Source organism: Lepisosteus oculatus, chromosome 16, assembly GCF_040954835.1.
Source record: "Lepisosteus oculatus isolate fLepOcu1 chromosome 16, fLepOcu1.hap2, whole genome shotgun sequence".
Classification (NCBI taxonomy): domain Eukaryota; kingdom Metazoa; phylum Chordata; class Actinopteri; order Semionotiformes; family Lepisosteidae; genus Lepisosteus; species Lepisosteus oculatus.
In genome coordinates, this window is record NC_090711.1 from 9877308 (window position 1) to 9895446 (window position 18139).

Here is an 18139-nt window from a genome sequence, read left to right on the forward strand (position 1 = left end):
CTGGCTGTGGTCTAGAGCACAACACCCATGATATGAGCTTGGATTCTTTAGACCTGTATCAGAAGTGCTGGTGATTAAGGGGTCCATGCTTTCATCCAGTTCAAGTCAGCCAATAAAGGCTGTGATTGATTCATATGTAAAAATATAGTTGTCTTTGCAAAGGTGCATATAAATAATGAAGAAAAAACACTATAGAGAGTCCCGAGGTGAACCACAAACGCTATAACCTGGGGCCCAGTCACTCTGTTCTAATCGGCCTAAATTGTCCTGCACCAGAACTTCAAGGGCACTGCACACCACACCAATGTCCAAAACATAAGGTGGTTTAGGACTCGTCTGAGGTGGTGTGTTAATTATACAAGCTATTTTAGAATATTGCAGTGTGCTCACCTTCCAAATGCAAACACTTAATATACTTGTAAGTCAGCTAGTTTTGTGTCCGAGTACTAACACTTCTGTTAGGGCAGTGGCTGATGTGATGTGCAGAGACACAGTGGGTGCAGCAGCGTATGGCCCTAGAGGGGCTGCTGTGCTTCACTGGCTGATTTTGGTTCCGCAGGGCCTTTGCTGTCAAGATCGTAGAAACCTCTAGTCGTGGTGGAGCCATGTGTAGGTGTTAGTTCTTTTGGGGTCCAAAGTGATTCTTTAAGCAGTGGTGCACAATTGGCAGAGGTGACTCCCGTGACTGGTTTCCAGTGCGGTCAGTGAGTGCATTCCTCCACTCAATGCTTCCACACCTGTGGTCAGATGATGCATGGCTCTGCAGGTGGGGGTGGCAGAGACCCACATCCAGACTTCTCATCCTCTCTTGAGCAGAGAAGGAGAACAAGCATTCAGCAAAGACTTCTGGGTGTCACCGTGTTTCACCATGGCAGGGATCACTCTCTTGTCCCTTGTGTCTACCCCTATCACACGTGGGACCCTGTTGGCCTTACCAGCACACCAAAGAGTTTTGCTTAGAGGGCCTGCCATTGTGTTTTTTGTGATATTGTGTTATGCATTATTAAGAAAAAAATATATTTGGTCCAGTGGGAGTTAATGAGCCTATGAGCATGAGTCTTTAGGGACACCAGCAGTTTAGGCGTTCATGCGTTTTGGGTGCCAAAGAAGTTAGAAGCTTTTGGACTGAGCTGTGTGTAGGAATCAAACCTCAGTCTCCTAGACTTTGGCACACTTATGCACTCACTAAGCCAGAAGAGCTGCTTTCCTTAGTCTGGCTGTACTTCCATGCTATATGCTACACCCATTGCAGTATTGCTGCTTTACAGGACTTTCACTAGCTCTTTTTAAATCAGCAGCACTGCAGAGAGAGAGCCATGTTGGAATCAGTGTTCATGCAATAAAAGTGTGCTATCAATGGTTGTTCACCAGCTGTGTGATAGATGATTTTGGTATTCCAGTTGGTTGATGTAATTTTGAGGTCCACTTTTCTGTCATCTTAACCATTCTTAAATTGTACTGTCTGCGCCCCTGAACTCTTTTGAACAGGCTTTGCAAAGCCATAGCTGAGTGTTGAGTTTGTAGTACTGTATGTACGGGTGTTGTGGAGCTCGGATTATTCTCTTGGTATCGCAGGATGAGACACACGGCCAGTTGTAGGTTATTGGTGAACTGCCCCACGCTGACTCACTGCGGTCTGTTTCAGAGCCGGGGTGAAATCAAGAATGGGACCATCCTTCGCCTCGCAATCTCCCCTGTGAGTCTCCCGCCTTCCTCTCTGCATTCACAAAAAAGAAGGGCCGAGGTTGAAAATGAAGCTTTCAATTTCATTTTTTTTGCCAGTGGTTTCAGTCATTTTCTCCGGTTTACGTCAACGTTAAGTGAGAAGTTGTCTAAAAAAAAAGTACAGGGAATTAATCAAAAAATATCTTAGCCAGTTGGAACATTGCTTGACATCATACAATCATTCATGGATTCCACAGCATCCTAGTAATCCTGGGAAATGGAGAGCTTTGGAATTTAATATCATTAAACATTTGTATCAGTTTACTTGCTTTCACTTAGTAGTGCAGTTTTGTTACATCAAAAGCGTGTAATATACCATGAATATGTTTTACGTGTAGGTTTATACAGGCCTTACACATGTGGACCCTGCTTAACTGCGGTGCTGTTGTAGTATGATAGGTCAGAGCAGAAGTATGGAGCGCTGGAGGAGAACCGTGCTCGGACGGGGCACGTGGCTGCCCAGTGCACACGGTGGCTTGCTGGGTGCGCGTGTGTCTTGGTGCAGAGTCGCGGTGTGTGGGGAGGGTCGTGCTGTGCGCTCAGGCTGTGCCTCTGTGATCTGCAGACTCGCGCCGCCCGGCAGCTCCTGGAGAGGATCCAGTCTCACGGGATGGACGCACGGCTGGAGGCCCTGAAGGAGCTGGCCAAGCTGTCCGCCGACGCCACCTTCGCCACCGAGTTCATCAACATGGACGGCATTGCCGTGCTGGCGCGGTTGGTGGAGAGCGGCACACAGTGAGTCACGCACAAGTGCGCACGCAGTGAATCACACCCACACGTGCACACGCAGTGAGTCACACCCACACAAGCACACACAGTGAGTCACACCCACACGTGCACACGCAGTGAGTCACACCCACACGAGCACACACAGTGAGTCACACCCACACGAGCACACACACAGTGAGTCCCACCCACACGTGCACACGCAGTGAGTCCCACCCACACGAGCACACACGCAGTGAGTCACACCCACACGAGCACACGCAGTGAGTCACACCCACATGAGCACACACACAGTGAATCCCATCCACACGAGCACACACAGTGAGTCACACCCACACGAGCACACACGCAGTGAGTCACACCCACACGAGCACACGTGCGGTGAGTCACACCCACACGCACACTTGCAGTGAGTCACACCCACAAGCACACTTGCAGTGAGTCCCACCCACACGAGCACACGCATTGAGTCACAATCATGCGCACACGCAGTGTGACAGGCACGCGCATGAGTCACACCCACATGCACACACGGTGAGTCATGCACATGCACACACACAGTGAATCACACGCACACACAGTGAGTCACACCCACACATGCACATGTAGTGAGTCACACCCACACATGCACATGTAGTGAGTCACACCCATATGTGCACACGCAGTGTGTCACACCCACATGCACACACAGTGGGTCATGTACACGCACATACGCAGTTAGTCACACCCACATGTGCACACACACAGTGAATCACCCAAACAAACACACGCACATGTGCACATTCAGTGAGTCATGCACACGCGCACACGCAGTGAGTCACGCAAACGAGCTCATGCAGGCAGTCACGCACACGGGCACACACAGAGAATCACAAACACACACACGCACAGTGAGTCACCCAAACACACACACGCAGTGAGTCACCCACACACACGTGCACACATGCAGTGAGTCACCCACACACACGTGCACACATGCAGTGAGTCGCACACACATGTACACACGCAGTGAATCATTTTCAAGATGTGCAATCTTAGTTTGAAACCTAATTTTCTTGTGCCAGAAAATCAGTTGTGTGTGTCAGCATGCATAGGCTGAAAAGGAACAAGTAAAGGTTTATTCCATGCAAAAAGTGAAAAAAAGAAACACAACATTTTGGCTGTTGAGCCTTCTTCGGGTGTCACACCCTTTGGAGGGAACCCTGCACTGATTTAAATAGCAAACTCATCTACTGTGCTGTGCTGTATTGTATGTGTTTAAGACCATCGGTCTGTTTATTTCTGTAGTTTCGGGGAGATGCTGGCTTTTACCCTGACAGCTTTCCTGGAGCTGATGGACCACGGCATTGTGTCCTGGGATCTGATCTCCCTGTCCTTCATCAAACAGGTGAGTGAGCTTGTCTCCTCTGCCACAGGAGCTGGTGCCTTTGGCTGCACATGGGGGCAATAGCACCAGTCCAAGGCAGCATGTCTGAGAGTTCTGCTGTATGAACAGCAGTACATGGGGAGAACAGCACAAACAGAAGGCAGCATGTGTTTGCTGCGTGTTGTCTGGGAGTTCCGCTCCATCCTTACAGAATGAATTCTGTTTGATGAATAGCACTGACTGTTATGTTTTAACATACTACTAAAAAACTCCTGCAATCACTTGCTGAATAATCTTGATATTTAAATCACGGATCAAAGATGGCTCATATCCTGTTGAATGCGAGTGATGCCATTCTTTTTGTTACGATAACCTTATCTGTAGAAATCTATGCAGTTGTCGTGTCTTGTCTGAAACATGGTATTCTCTTCCATACAAAGCATCTACCCCTTCTATAACCATGTTAAGCATCCAGAGGGATCTGTGCCTCTTTTTCAGCAGTGACCTGTTTTTTATTAGATGGCCCCAGTGCAGGTACATTTTCTGACATCTGATCAGGTTGGGCTCCAGGAGGAAGGAGGAAAACCTAATTTCCTGACACAAAGGTAGCAGTTCACGATAGGAAGTGTTTTTGGAGAGGAATAGGAATAGGAAGTCGGAATTCTCCTCTGATAACTGTATACATGTTATCCTCATATCTTGTAACTTGACTTTAATCACCAGTCTTTATGTCTTGAAAACTGCCGTCTTCACTGTTAAGGCAATAAATAAACTTTACTGAGAATACGTTCAGTTTTGGCAATCATAGAACAGTCCTGCAGAATTGCTGTGTCTCCTACTTTTCTGAAGTATTAAAGAAATATTACTCACTTACTGTTCGCTAAGTATCAATTAGGCAGTGTTTGCTTCACAGAGATGTCCTTTCTGTGAAAGCAACTTCTGATTAAGCTTTTGTATGATTCATGTTACAATGGGTCATGCTGCAGAAAGACTTGTATCATATTGCTTTGAATTAACTAACAGCGTGTGTTTAAAATGATCTAAAACAGATGCTGGGCTTGTTCAAGTGTGGTGCTTATTTGTCTGTATTTGAAGTACTGTAATTATCAGGTGACATCAGCCTAAAACAGTGGTGAATGCATGTTGCAAATATACTCATGCCCCTTAATTTTTTAAGTAAAGAGTTTTGTTATACAGGTGCTGGCAAATTAAGGTAATATGTGTTAATGGTGTTAGAGAAGCTGTTTACTTAATACATTAAAGGTAGGAGTGGCTATTTGCAATTAATTGAATTCAGGGTGTTTTGATTTTTTTCAGAAGTGTTTACTATCCAGAAAATGCTTTGTATTTTCCCAAGACTCTGCAAACACAAAGACAGTCATGGTTTTCTTTATTGTCTTGCCTTTTACAGATTTTATGTTGATGTGGTTTCCTGACAGAAATATCAGACAGAGAAACAAGCATGTTAAATAAATAGCGTATCTTTAAAAAACATTGTTACATTTGAAGTGTTTAATTAACCAGTGGAAGGAAGGTGAAAAGCTGTGGAAAAATATTGTATTAGCCTTGATGAAGATAGTAACTGAAACCTACAATATTTGTCTTTGGTCTAAAAAATAAAGTAGTGGAAAATGAACTCTTGTATGGGGATTTGTTTTCTTGATAAATTAGTCCCAGCTGTTTAGAAAATAATTCTCTTTTGAGCTGTTGCTCACATTTACTGTTTTTCGGGTAATCAGAAGTTTGGTCTAAATTTAGTGGAGAAGAGGAACTGGAATTCTCCCTAGGTACTGTACAGTTCCAAGTTAACAGGCCAAGTATTATCACTGGTGGCAGGAGGTGTCTTTACTGCAACCAGTGTGACTCCTGATCACCTCTTGCCCAATGGAACTGAGGCGGAGAGCAAGTTAACATCAACGGCCCACAACCCACTCTACTGTATAACTAGTCATGTCTCATAACACCACTGATCTGTCCCTTCTGCCGAAGGCATCTCTTCTGTCTCTTTTCCCTGTCAGCCCCTCTATGAAGTCATGAAGTCATGCTTATTGGTACCCCCCATCAACTTCGTAAAGCCAGTCCTGTAACCCTGTCTGTAGATGGCTCTGTACTTGAGCTCCAATCAAAATTGAAAAACCTTGGGGTTATATTCGATTCTGGCTTAACATTCGACCCACATGTACAGCATACTGTCAAAACATCTTTTTTTCACCTTAGAAATATCGCAAGACTACGCCCTATGCTATCATTAACTGTGGCTGAAAAGCTGATCAACATATTTGTATTCTCTCGAATTGACTACTGCAATGCTCTGCTCCCTGGGGTATCTAAATCTACTCTGAACAAGCTGCAGTATGTCCAAAATTCAGCAGCCAGAATCCTGACCAGATCTAGTGCAAGTGTTCACATTACTCCTATCCTGGAGTCCTTGCACTGGCTTCCGGTCAAATTCCGCGTAGACTTTAAAATCCTCATGCTCACCTACAAGGCTTTACATGGCTTGGCACCTCAATACCTGTCTGAACTTTTATCGCCCTACTCCCCACCTCGCAACCTCCGCTCTTCAAATTCTGCCCTCCTTACTGTCCCCCAAGCCCGTCTACATTGTATGGGCGACAGGGCCTTCTCCTGCTATGCCCCCAAGCTCTGGAACTCCTTGCCCAAGGATATTAGAGAGTCACCTTCTCTAAACTCCTTCAAATCCAGACTCAAAACCCTCCTTTTCAGAAAAGTCTTTACTTAACTGGTTCCATTCTTCACCCCTCTGCTCTTCTTAATACCATCTTCCACGGTCTCCTCTATTGTTATTGTTGTATTGTTGTAATTATAATTGTGTCCTGTCTTGTGAAATTTTCTTATTTATTGTTGTAGTCTTCTTATTTATTGTTATTGTCATCCTGTAAAGCGCTTTGAGAAGCCACCTTTAAAGGCGCTATATAAAATAAAGTTTATTATTATTATATTATTATTATTATGAGCAAAGCTGTCTCTTTTTGCTTGTTCATCTGCAGCTGTTACTCTGTTCCTGCTGATCGCTCTACCACTTCATGATCCTTGCTATCATTCACATTATCCCCTTCACTTTCACGAGACACAGAAGAAGCACGCTGCTCCCTTTCCTCGCTTGGGTGTCTGTCTAGCAGCTGAGGTGTCGCTGTTACCATGTTCTTCATCGGATCTTCTCGAGCCGTGTCTCAGCTCTCTGGTGCCCCCTGGTTTCTCTAGCTCGTCAAGCTCTTGCAGGGGATCCCAGCTCCTCACCTTTTCATTTCCCTCTAGTGTTCTTTCTGCTGTGATTGGGCCTGGTAAACAGGCTACACTTCCATCTGCCTGTACAGCCCCAGTATGATCCCTAACCATGCAGCTTGCAGACTCAGTTTGTCAGTTAATACACTCCACAGCACAGAGCCCACTCTTTCCTTCTCGCACGCCTGATCCTGATTGGCCAGAGTCGCTTCGCCATGGAAATCGTCTGGCGCTCCTGACAGACTTTTCCCTCTCTGACTCTAAGCTGACTGATAGCCTCACTCTTAAGCGGCTCTATTCTAAGCCTCCTTATTAATTACAGGGGCGTTTTTAATTCCATGTGAGCTATTCCAGACTTATCCTCATGTGGAATTCCACACTCTTTTCTCTTTGATTGCTCTGGTTTGATAAGGCCCAGGTGTAGCCCAACCAGGCGACTTGCCTTCTCAGTAGCCGTTGTGACACAATTACAGTATTTTACAGAGGCACACCTACTTTAAAAATGCTCCACAAATGATTGTGAAGCTTCATGATCTGCAAAATATATATCCCCATATGTAGAATCCCACCTAAAGTCTCTTCTTAAAGCATCACAACCATGCCTAGCTTTAAAGCATAGTAGATCTCTAGATTTTCTCTTCTTGTATTTGTAATATTGTACCAGACTGGAATTTCCTGTATAATTCAATGTTTTTAGCAAAACTGTTTCTTATACTTGCAAGGTCCACTTTGGAGTCAGTCTTAGGTCAGCCTACAATGCCACTAAGATGCTATACCCTGTTGGGTTATTGGCCACTAGGGGACGCTGCTGCATTGTGGTCCCTCCTCAATGCTCTGCCCATGTTTTTTGCCATACCGCTGTGTGGTCTTTCCTGTCAGTGTTTTATGGTCCTAAAACCTGAAAACGATGGGTTCACACAGCAACCTGACTCCACCTCAGAGTCCTGGAGGAAGTCCCCATTGTGGACTTTAAGGCTTGCATGCCATGTCTGAAACCTCAGGGAATGCAACACCTGGCCGCCCGTTTCCAGACAGAGTCATTCGGAAACGCCTCTTCATTGAGATATTCCGCTGTTCTGCACGGTGTGCCCTCCTGGTGCGTTTCTGGAGGGAACACAATTTGCAGTGAACAGGGAACGTCAGGTTATTTCAGAACCCATACAGCCTGACAGAGACCAGTACCACCACACTTACAGATTGCTCAGCTGATGTCCAAGCCGGTTAAAAATAGTGGGGAAGATGTCCACACTGTGCTCTGTGATTTACTGGATGGCACCCAGTGTGCAGTGTGCTGAACAGGCTGGTGGAGGTACAGAGCTGGAACATTAAGGTTAAGATGGAGCAATAGCAAATTGGGGCACCATTTTGTGGAACCAGAGGTATGGAAATTGCCTACTGTTGAGGCAAGGTTATAACATCATTGTTGTCAAGACTGGAGACTTCTGTGATTTCTTGATGATATTTTATGTTTCATTTTTGCTGCATGCAAAATACTGTGATAAAACACTAACCTTTTAGTTCAAAAGAGGTTGTATTATTGTGCTTCTTTCAACTTGTTTGACTATCCAAAACTTCTGATTACTTAGCAATTTAAAAGGTGTTCTTCCCCTTTAAAAGCTAATAACACAGCTGGGATGCATTACGACTGGCAAATTAAACATTTGTCATAAAATGCAAGTGTTCAGTAACCATTTTTAGTGCTATTGCTACTAAATTTAGTGATTCAAGGAATTTCTGAATTTATGATACATCCAGACACATGCACACAGAATAAACAGCAAATTAATAGACAATTAACACAATTACATAACTCCCAAATTCTGGTCAGTTTGAGAAAGCAATTAGCAAGTGTCCTGAGCTGTCCTACACAGTTCACCACTTCTGCCCCAAAACATATGCAAGAACACAGAACGAGTGTGCTGTTACTAGAAATGTATAACTTCCTTGAATGGAAAACAGCACAGTTTTAATAACTTATCCAAGTATTCTGTTGGGCATGCCGCCATAAAAATAAACATCTCATTTTCCTCATTTCCATTTCTTGGTTATCCTCTACCCTTTCTGGTATTTATGCTTGTTGATGTATAATGTATTATCTGACCTCTCCATGGATGTTTCCCTATTGAAGGTCTATTGTTTCAGTGGTCAAAAACAATTGTATCAAGTCTTTGAAAATGTATGCTTCCAGGGTGAGTTGTAAGAGCTGCTGGACTCTGGCCTTGCAGGACCATGGTAGACCACCCTGGTGTGTAAGAAGACACACGGCTATCCACAGGTTGCTTGAAAGGATTTGTCACATTTTACAGTGTTAGATCTTGGGAGTCTACTCCATACCACAGTAAAGCTGTGTCCTGTCATTGTAGCCCTTAATCTGACATAATCTGTGTAATCGGATACCCATGTCCCAAAACCTCCCTGTATTATTACAGAAGCATGTCCACACGTCTTTTATAATAGAAAGTTTAAAGGTTTTCCCAAGAGAAACTACCTTTGATGAAATGTTCCTCTAGTTACAAAAAAAGATTTGTAATTGAACCCAGGCTTTGTTGTCTGTCTGCAGACAAAAGAGCCTGTATTTAATTAGCGTATTCGTAATTACATAACCACATTAAAGACAATCTTTGTAAGCTTGCAAATGGATGAAAATCCTTACAATCTTAAATTAATTTTACCCAAGTGATGTTTCACGTTTATTTTATGAAAGTGGTGCGTTATGTAATCTTCAAAAGCAATTGTAGCCTGTTAAGAACAAACAAAAGGATTATCAGAGATTGACAAGGATCATTGTTCGGATCATCTAGTTGGTATGTTGCTAGCAACACTTACACAACCCTTTTATTTAAAAAAGCTATGTTTCCTCTGTTAAAAATGTTTTTTCTTCTATCATTCAACTTGTTTTTCATTATATTTTCTGGGTTTATTCCATTACAGAACTATATTTTTTTATATATTTTTAAAAAAGCTATGCGTTATTCAGAATGAATTTACTGCATTATACAATTCAGTTTTTATTATAACATTCCCATGTCTCTATGTGTCCCAACATTCCTTTTGTGTTTTTATTCTTTTCTCTAAATCATTCTAAAAAGGGAAATGTCTACTTAAACACCTGAGTCATTTTCATATGTAACACCTTTAAGTTCATGTTTCCTTCTCTTACACTGTATTTCTGCTACCTAAAGCTTTGCACTCTAAACTTGTCTATATTTAATGTCTTGTTCTAAATATTTGCCTAGGTATTCCACTAAGTACTGTATGTCATTCCAGCTTAATTAAGGTAAATTCCCATTACTTCACGTGTTATAATCTCTGATTGGAACTCAAAAATGTTCCCTCGATCTTTATTACAGCTCAAAAAGGTACCTAAGTAATAAAACAATAAAATTCCTGGTTAATTATTTGAGTAAAGTGCTTAAAGCCATTAGCAATATCAACAGGTAGGAGAGCAATAACACTCCACCTCATTTATGGTACAGTACTGTAGTACAATCATTACACTTCTTAGCAACTATACAGTATATGTACTTAACACATACAAGCCTTTATTTTAAAAAAAGTTTAAAAGGAGAGTATCCCCCATCCGAGAAGATGTGTTAAAACACCAGAATCTCAGCAGTGCTGTACAAGACCTCAGAGTGAAAATCTGCTTGTTAAATGAAAAAACAGGTTGGTTTCTTAATCTTGTAAAAATTAAAACTTGTATAGCAGTTGCTTGTACAGCAAGGGATCACTGTTCTCTTTATTTTTTGTTCGTCATCTACTAAAGCCTAGAATCCTTTTCCATTTTGAATAATCCTCTAGTTTCAATTTTTCCCCATTACCATACAAGTATTAGAAATAAGATTGATCCACAATTACTTGGTTTGGTTTTGTTATTCTTGTTGTGGATGTGTTTTACTGTATTAACAGTTTTCCAATCCATGTTTATTCCTTGTCTTATGTGATTTTTGGTAACAGTTTTAAAAACAATCTCTTATTTGTACTGTTGAGTACCATCGGGCTCTGAGAATGGGTTTTAAGTGATCCTACTGTTTTGTAGCATTTTTGCCTCTTCGGTTTTGTAGCGAACTCTGTCTATTCTCAGCTTGAAACATGTTATCGACTTCTTCCTTGGTGACCACCGATGAGAAAGATATACATCCTTTCATACGTGAGCTATCCTCCTTTCAGCTAATAAAAGGTTCCAGTTATCGTCTCTGAGACACTTGACTCCATCCTGCACTGTTCTGTCAAGCACTGTGGAGCTTGCAGTTTGTGGAATGATGGAAAAGCAAGTTACAGGAGTGTATCTGCCCTTCCTCATTCTGCCCAGAGTCACCGCAGTGAGCCGAGACATAAAGAGACGGTAGAGGATTTCAAGCTGTATTGGTATCAAACAAACAAAAACTAAGGGACCTGAAGCTGCATAGGTCAGTGATCATAGAGCCAAAATCTATTTAAGCAATAAAGCCAGACCTAGGCTTCACTAAGTATCAGCGATCCTTCACATCCTTTTAAAAAACAGGGTTTGACATTTCATCACAGGACTGTCTTCCAATACTGTTCACCAGACGTGCCACTTTAACTGTTTCACATGGTTGCGTTCATCAATAAAAAATCACAGACCTTACTGAAATTATTTTTTGATATACACTCAGTAGTTTTCTAAAGGTTAATCACAGGAAAACCAGAAGATTTGGTTCTTACGCAATCAGGAGCAACTTTTAAACATGTTGTATGTCTTTACTGTGATATTTCTAGCTTAAGTATAGGATTCTTCAACTGTCATATTTGATATGTCTGTAACATCTTCTGACATAGTAGTAATTAAACACAAATGTCATGCTTCACCTTTTAATTGAATAATTGCGCTGTTAGGATTTAAACCAAATCTCGCGATCTGTAGTTATGTGCTCCAATATTTGGGATGTGGGAAGTCTGGCTCTTGCCTTGGGATTTTTATTTTTGATCTTATGACACCCCTTTGAAAATATTACAGAATAGTGGCTCTTAATTAAAGTTCCACCATACCTGAAGCATGAAGCTGACTGGTGATGTCAGCCTCCTTCTGCTAGGTTCTTAATTAGCGTTTGCGTCTTGCTCCTGTTTGAGTCAGCTTCTAATGTACTATATTTTATTATTCTCATCCTGTTGCCATTACACCTCTAGCTGAATAAGAGATGTCCTGAGTTATTCTTTTCAGCAAGCGTTGAGTGGAATATGGTGACAAGTACAAGATGTAAAATGTAGAGAAAGCTGCAGTATATCCCAGGTGGAAATGAATATTTTCCTTTCGACATGTCTGCAGAGTTAAATTAATAACTACTCTCTGCAGTTAACTTGGACTTTAATTTAAATTTAAACAGCTGGCGAAACATCCATAAAAATGGGGGGTTTTAATTGCTTTTGTTGCCAGTTCTCTGTGTGTGTGTCATTGTGCTTTCTTGATCTTGAAAGAACTGTGTTGTTTTGAAATATGTGCTGGTTTCTGCAGGGGCACCATCGCGGCACAATGATTAGAATTGCTGTGGCTAATTCTGGGCTGCTATCTGTGGGGAGTATGTATGTTCTCTCCCCTGTTTAAGTGTGTTTCCTCCAGGGGCTTCAGTTTCCTGCCGCAGTCCAAAGATATGCTGGTACATTAATTGGCTTCTGGGAAAATTGACCCTGATGTGAGTATGTGTGATTGGGTTTGAGTCTGTGTGTGCGCTGTGATGGACTCGTTTCCCATCCATGGTGTATCCCACTTTGTGCCCAATGCTTGCTGGGATAGGCTCCAGCTCCCCCTTAACCCTAAAATCATCTGAATTGGACGAAGTGGTAAAAAACTGGGTGGATGGTGTCAGCGTTAATTTTTTCATGCTGAAATCATGGCTAGCAACTGAGAAAGATAAGGCCAGCTTTGAGTCGGGTTGCTTCTTGTTTCTGTTTGCTTGGGTGTCTCAACAAGATACGAAATCTGCTTTGTCCTGTAATTACCAGATTCCTGGTATGAATCTAGACTGTGTGATGAACTGCGTGCAACTGGAAGACCACAGGTAGAAGGGACTGACTTGGCTGAGCCACCTAAACCAGTCCCTTAGTCAGAGGTTCAGCAGCAGCCCTCTGTACTGCCGTTTTCTTTGAGCTTGCAGTGTTGAGTGTGATCATCGATGATCATAAAGTCACTGCTTTATTTGTCAGCCTATGGCAAATGAGTAAACTCTGGATAAACTGGTGGTGGTGAGGTGAATAAAAAATGGAAAGAATGATGGATGTAAGCATTTCTGTTGCTCAGAGCAAAGATATCCCTTAAAAATCCAATGTCAGATTAACATATTATATACTGTAGCTGAACCACGTACGTCAGGTTCTCCGCATTGCAGAAGCAATTTGAATAAATTATTTTATTTATTATATAACATTTGTTATTTTGGGTTTTGGGGATGTGTGATTAGCACCCGGGTTTTGAGCGTTATCAGAAATAATCCTCCGTGTTCGTGATTTGTGATGCTGGACATTTTGTATTTATGAATTTAGAAAACACCAGTAGAATTCTGATCTGCTTTATAGCTGTATAACTATGTAATGAACAGCTGCAGCAAAGTGGCTAAAATTTGTTTTCTGCTCTAGAGGAAAAGCAATTTTTAATCTGGTTTTCCATGATACCACTACTCTTTAATTATTTAAAAATACATGTTTCTAATTTTATGATAAGTTATGTTTTAAATTAATTAATTTTGACAATGCGGATGGTCTCTTCATCTTTTTTTAAAAAGCATGGTAGCTTCCTGTCCTTTTTAAAATATAAAGGCAGTAGCTTCTGTCTCTGTAGTGCTAATAGCTCAAAAGCTGCTTATATCTAGCATGTTTGATGGTAGTATAGAGATACAGTATCTACTGGAAGCTGGTCAGTGGAATAGAAAAGTTGCTTACAGCAAAAGGCTTGATTAAGACTGCAGTATCATTAGATCAGTGCTCTGCAGTGTGCCCTCTACCAAGTTAAATAACTCACATTGAATGTGAAATTCTTTTAATCTTGAAAATAATGAATTCCAAGAAAAGTGTTTCTGTCTCTAAATTTAAAGGCTTTGCTTTCACTGAATTTTGGAGCTCTTTACAATAAAGAAGTTCTATTTAATTAGATTTCTTCTGTTGCACACAGACATGGGCTTTTATTAAAGAAATCTGATAGGCAGAAAATTGAAAGAAGGAATTGTACTTTCTTTCCTTCTGAACCTTCCACTGGATGGTGGGAAGGATTTGAAGATCCTGCAATCTTTCTGTCCTTGTCCTTCTTTGTTTGTCTCATCATTGGACTCAGCTTTCTTTTTTTCTACTTTTCTCTTTCTCCCTCGGTTTCTTAAGAACATTTTTCTCTGTATTTCTGCCCTCTCCCCCCTTGTTTCCTTTCAGGCTGTGAATCATTAATCAGAGTTTGGTATTATCACTCTCAAAAAAGTTAAAACAAACGGTTATACAGTATATTATTTTTTAGTCATAACATTGATTGTTAGATTTAACCTTTTAGCAAATTCTATGATTTAGTACAGGCTTGTGATTTATGTAATTTAATTGTAATTTATGTCTTGAAAGTTATGATGTATAAGAAGCAGCCCTTAATATGTCTGTTTTACAACAAGGTTCATGTGACTGTGGTTTATTTCTGTTATTGAAGGCATGCTGCTTAACTCTGCAGTGCCAGCGACACACACTGAAGTAATATTGTTACTATTATCATGTTATTAGTAGTCATATCATATCAGGACACATAATTTTTAGTTTTCTTTTTTACAAAATTCAGAATATCAGCTAAAATATTCCTTTTTGATTAATCAGAATATATGCTAGAAAATGAAAAAAAAACATGTTTGATTTGTTTTCCAATATCAAGAGGTCGTGCATTGTGTTATGTCTGTGTGAATATGTGCAGAGGTGAAAAGAATGCTGTTTTATAAACTACCGTGACATTAGTGACCTCAGTGACTGATGGTGACACTTCCTGCCCATCTTGATTTAACAACTGTAACACTGATTTAACACTGGTCTAATCTGCACAACGGCTTTTCCTTAAACATGCTTTTCAGCTCTCGCTCTGTAACCATAGAAACACTGAAGAGAACATTAATACTATACATGCTGAATAACTTAGCAACAGTGAATATTACATACTGTATGTAGGTGTTCAACAGTGAGAATGTAACAAGTTTCTTTTTTACAGATATATCGCTTGCATAGTAAATTTAACACATATTTTTCCTGTTATTGGCAAATGTAATAATGTTATAAGAGCATCTTACTAGATAGCACTGTCATTGATTGAACATCAGAGGTCGTTATGCACTTTTAATTAGTTCCCCCCGTTTTGATAAGAAAAGAGCTGTTATCAGGGAAATCTGTCATGTAATGAATTATAAGAAACTACTTTCAATCTCAAAATTGCATACTGACAGTGAAAGAGGCTTTTGTTTTTTGCTCTTGTTCTTGTCTCTCATTCTGCCCTGCTCGGTTTCCATCTCATCACTTGTCTTTCTGCATCATTCTTTCTCTTTCTGCACCACCTCCCTCTGCTTGCCACTTCTCTTTTTACAAAGTTGTGTTTCACCCAGCCGGATTGGAATTGCCAGTGGTGAGTGTCTCCTCAGGGAGGCCACACACAGATGTTTTTGAGCCATCTGTCATTTAACACATCACAGGCACCACGATCTCCTTGAGAGGTTCTGCACCACGAAGGAGAAACTCCTTCCTCACCAGCAGCTCCTCCTGTTTGCCAGTGCCCAGGAGGCTGCAGGTGAAGCCTGAGAGAGAGCCCTGGCCATCTAATCTAACCATACCTTGGGAGATTCCATCCCTCTAGCCTGGCTCGAACGCATGGTCCTAGATCTCATCCTGCGCTCCGATGGGCACCTTTACAAGCCGAGCCTCCTGGGAGACTTATAATCATCAATCTTTCCTCTTGTCTGTCTCCTGCCACACCTCCCTCTTTCCTCACATTGTGTGGGTCTCTCCTAGTTTATACTTGTTCCCTCTTATCAAAAAACATCTTAACACTTTGTCTCCATCCACTCACCTTTTTGACTTTCTCCCTTATCACTCTTCTTATCCTTTTCTGCTGTTTTCTCCTAATGTCTCTGTCTTTCTCTGTCCTTATCTTCCTCAGCTTTCTCTTGGCTCTGTCTCTCCTCTCTTTTTCCACTTTCGTTTCACGTTCAGGCTCAAATACTGTATTAACGAGAGTCAAATATTTTTTGCTGATGTACAGTAACACTACGGAACACAGAAGGATATATTTGAAATGCACTGAATATTGTCTGTCAAGCATGTGTACACTGTGAAGGGACACTTCATCTTTCTCCTTCCTCCTTCAGCTTTCTTCACCTTTCCAACCCTCTTTGTCTGTTGTCCTCAGATTGCCGGCTATGTCAATCAGCCCATGGTTGACGTGTCCATCCTGCAGCGTTCGCTGGCTATTCTCGAGAGTATGGTGCTGAATAGTCACAGCCTCTACCACCGGGTGGCGCAGGAGATCACAGTGGGGCAGCTTATTGCCCACCTGCAAGTGTGAGTATACACGGGGAAACACAGCCGACAGACTCGGTGAAAAATAGGAAATGTCATGAATACAGTTTAGCTAGCGTGAGAAGAAACCAAGCTTGTCCAAGAGAGAATATAAGAAAAGAAATGCCTAGCTCCTAGGACTCACCACAAGCCAACTTGCAAGTGTGTAATTTGCAAGTAAATGACATTACATCGTTTCAGAAAAAAACATAATATATTTTCCACACAATCCACCCTAAATCAAAGCATTCTTGGACAGTTGTTTCTCTCTTGTCAGGACATTGTAGCTTAGACCAATGACACAGATGTATTTATATTTCTTTGAATGAACACTCTTTCAGGTTAGGGTGAGGTTAGCTCCTTGTCCAATCACAATGCAATCCTTTTGCTTTTCTGTTCATATAAGTCAAAGTTATTATATGTACAGCTATTGAATAAATGTTTTTGTTGTTAATTTAATTATCCATTGATCTTTCTTGGAGGACCGTGATACAATTGAATGACTTTGACTGTTAAAATAAGCATTAAATTGCTTCATTAATGAGAAAGCTGATTTGGCACAAATGAGGCAGTTTACACTGTTGAATGTCAAGACCCTATGCAGAAATCAAGAAGAAGAACATAGGATGGAACCAATACACCCGGCTTATCAAGAGAACAACATAATCGGGCCAGCCATGAGGCTGGACAAAGTCAGCGTACAGGTGCTCACTGTCTTTGAAATTCAAAGCCAGCATTTTCTGACCTGTCCTGTACACAATCACGCTCAGTTAATTATAGGCCACAATTTGGGAGCCCAAGAGTCACGGCAGTATCTTTGGAGAGGTTCAAGTGTGTTGATGTGGTCAGGAGTGTCCAGACACGACAGAACCCACCTCCTTTCTTGCAGGCTCGTTCCAGGAGGACAGTGCACATCCTCACGTTGCTTCTGTCAAAGCAACTCTCATGTAGGATAAGAGGGTGTTGTTCTTAACCTATTTGCCAGACTTGAGCATTTTGGGATGAGCTGGGATGATTTCTGGCATCTAGGACTTCAAGACCGGTGAACAGGCACATGTTTGTCCAGGCTTTATGAGACAGGATCCCAGAATGCAGCATCTGAAACCTGGTCCAGAGCATGCAGACGTGCAGCTTCTAATAGTGATCGTACAAATGGCAGCCCTGTGACTTTCATAGTACACCTCCGTTTAGATCCACCCCATTGATGACAAATGTTAATCAGCATAATTAATGTACCGTGTCATATCTTTTCAGTACAAGGTGAGCACATCTGCTACAGATGATCATATTGATTCTGCTAATTTCTTTGATAATGTGTTGCAGTAGCAATAAGTTTATTTTGATATGCAGTACATCATCTGATAAAAAATAACTTCCCTCATATGACCACAGGATCATCAGTTGTGTGTGGACAGGACCTCAATTTAATATCTCACTTTCAACACAAGTGTCACTGATCCTTTCTGCAGCAGAGGGTGGAGTGGTGTACCTACAGTATAACACATCCAGCAGCAACTACGAATTGCATCCCATCTCATACTGACCAGGCCCAGCCTTGCT

The 18139-nt window shown here is 41.6% G+C and overlaps 1 protein-coding gene across 9 annotated transcripts in view; it reads left to right on the forward strand.

The window, feature by feature from the left end:
* The window catches only part of LOC102695494 (engulfment and cell motility protein 2), a 70459-nt gene that overhangs the window by 33700 nt on the left and 18620 nt on the right, over nucleotides 1-18139 (forward strand). For all 9 annotated transcript variants that reach the window (XM_015364853.2, XM_015364856.2, XM_015364855.2 and 6 more), the window contains exons 5-8: nucleotides 1646-1696; nucleotides 2291-2460; nucleotides 3739-3838; nucleotides 16431-16582. In XM_015364853.2, coding sequence (XP_015220339.1) covers nucleotides 1646-1696; nucleotides 2291-2460; nucleotides 3739-3838; nucleotides 16431-16582 — 473 coding nt within the window. The remainder of the gene's footprint in view (nucleotides 1-1645; nucleotides 1697-2290; nucleotides 2461-3738; nucleotides 3839-16430; nucleotides 16583-18139) is intronic.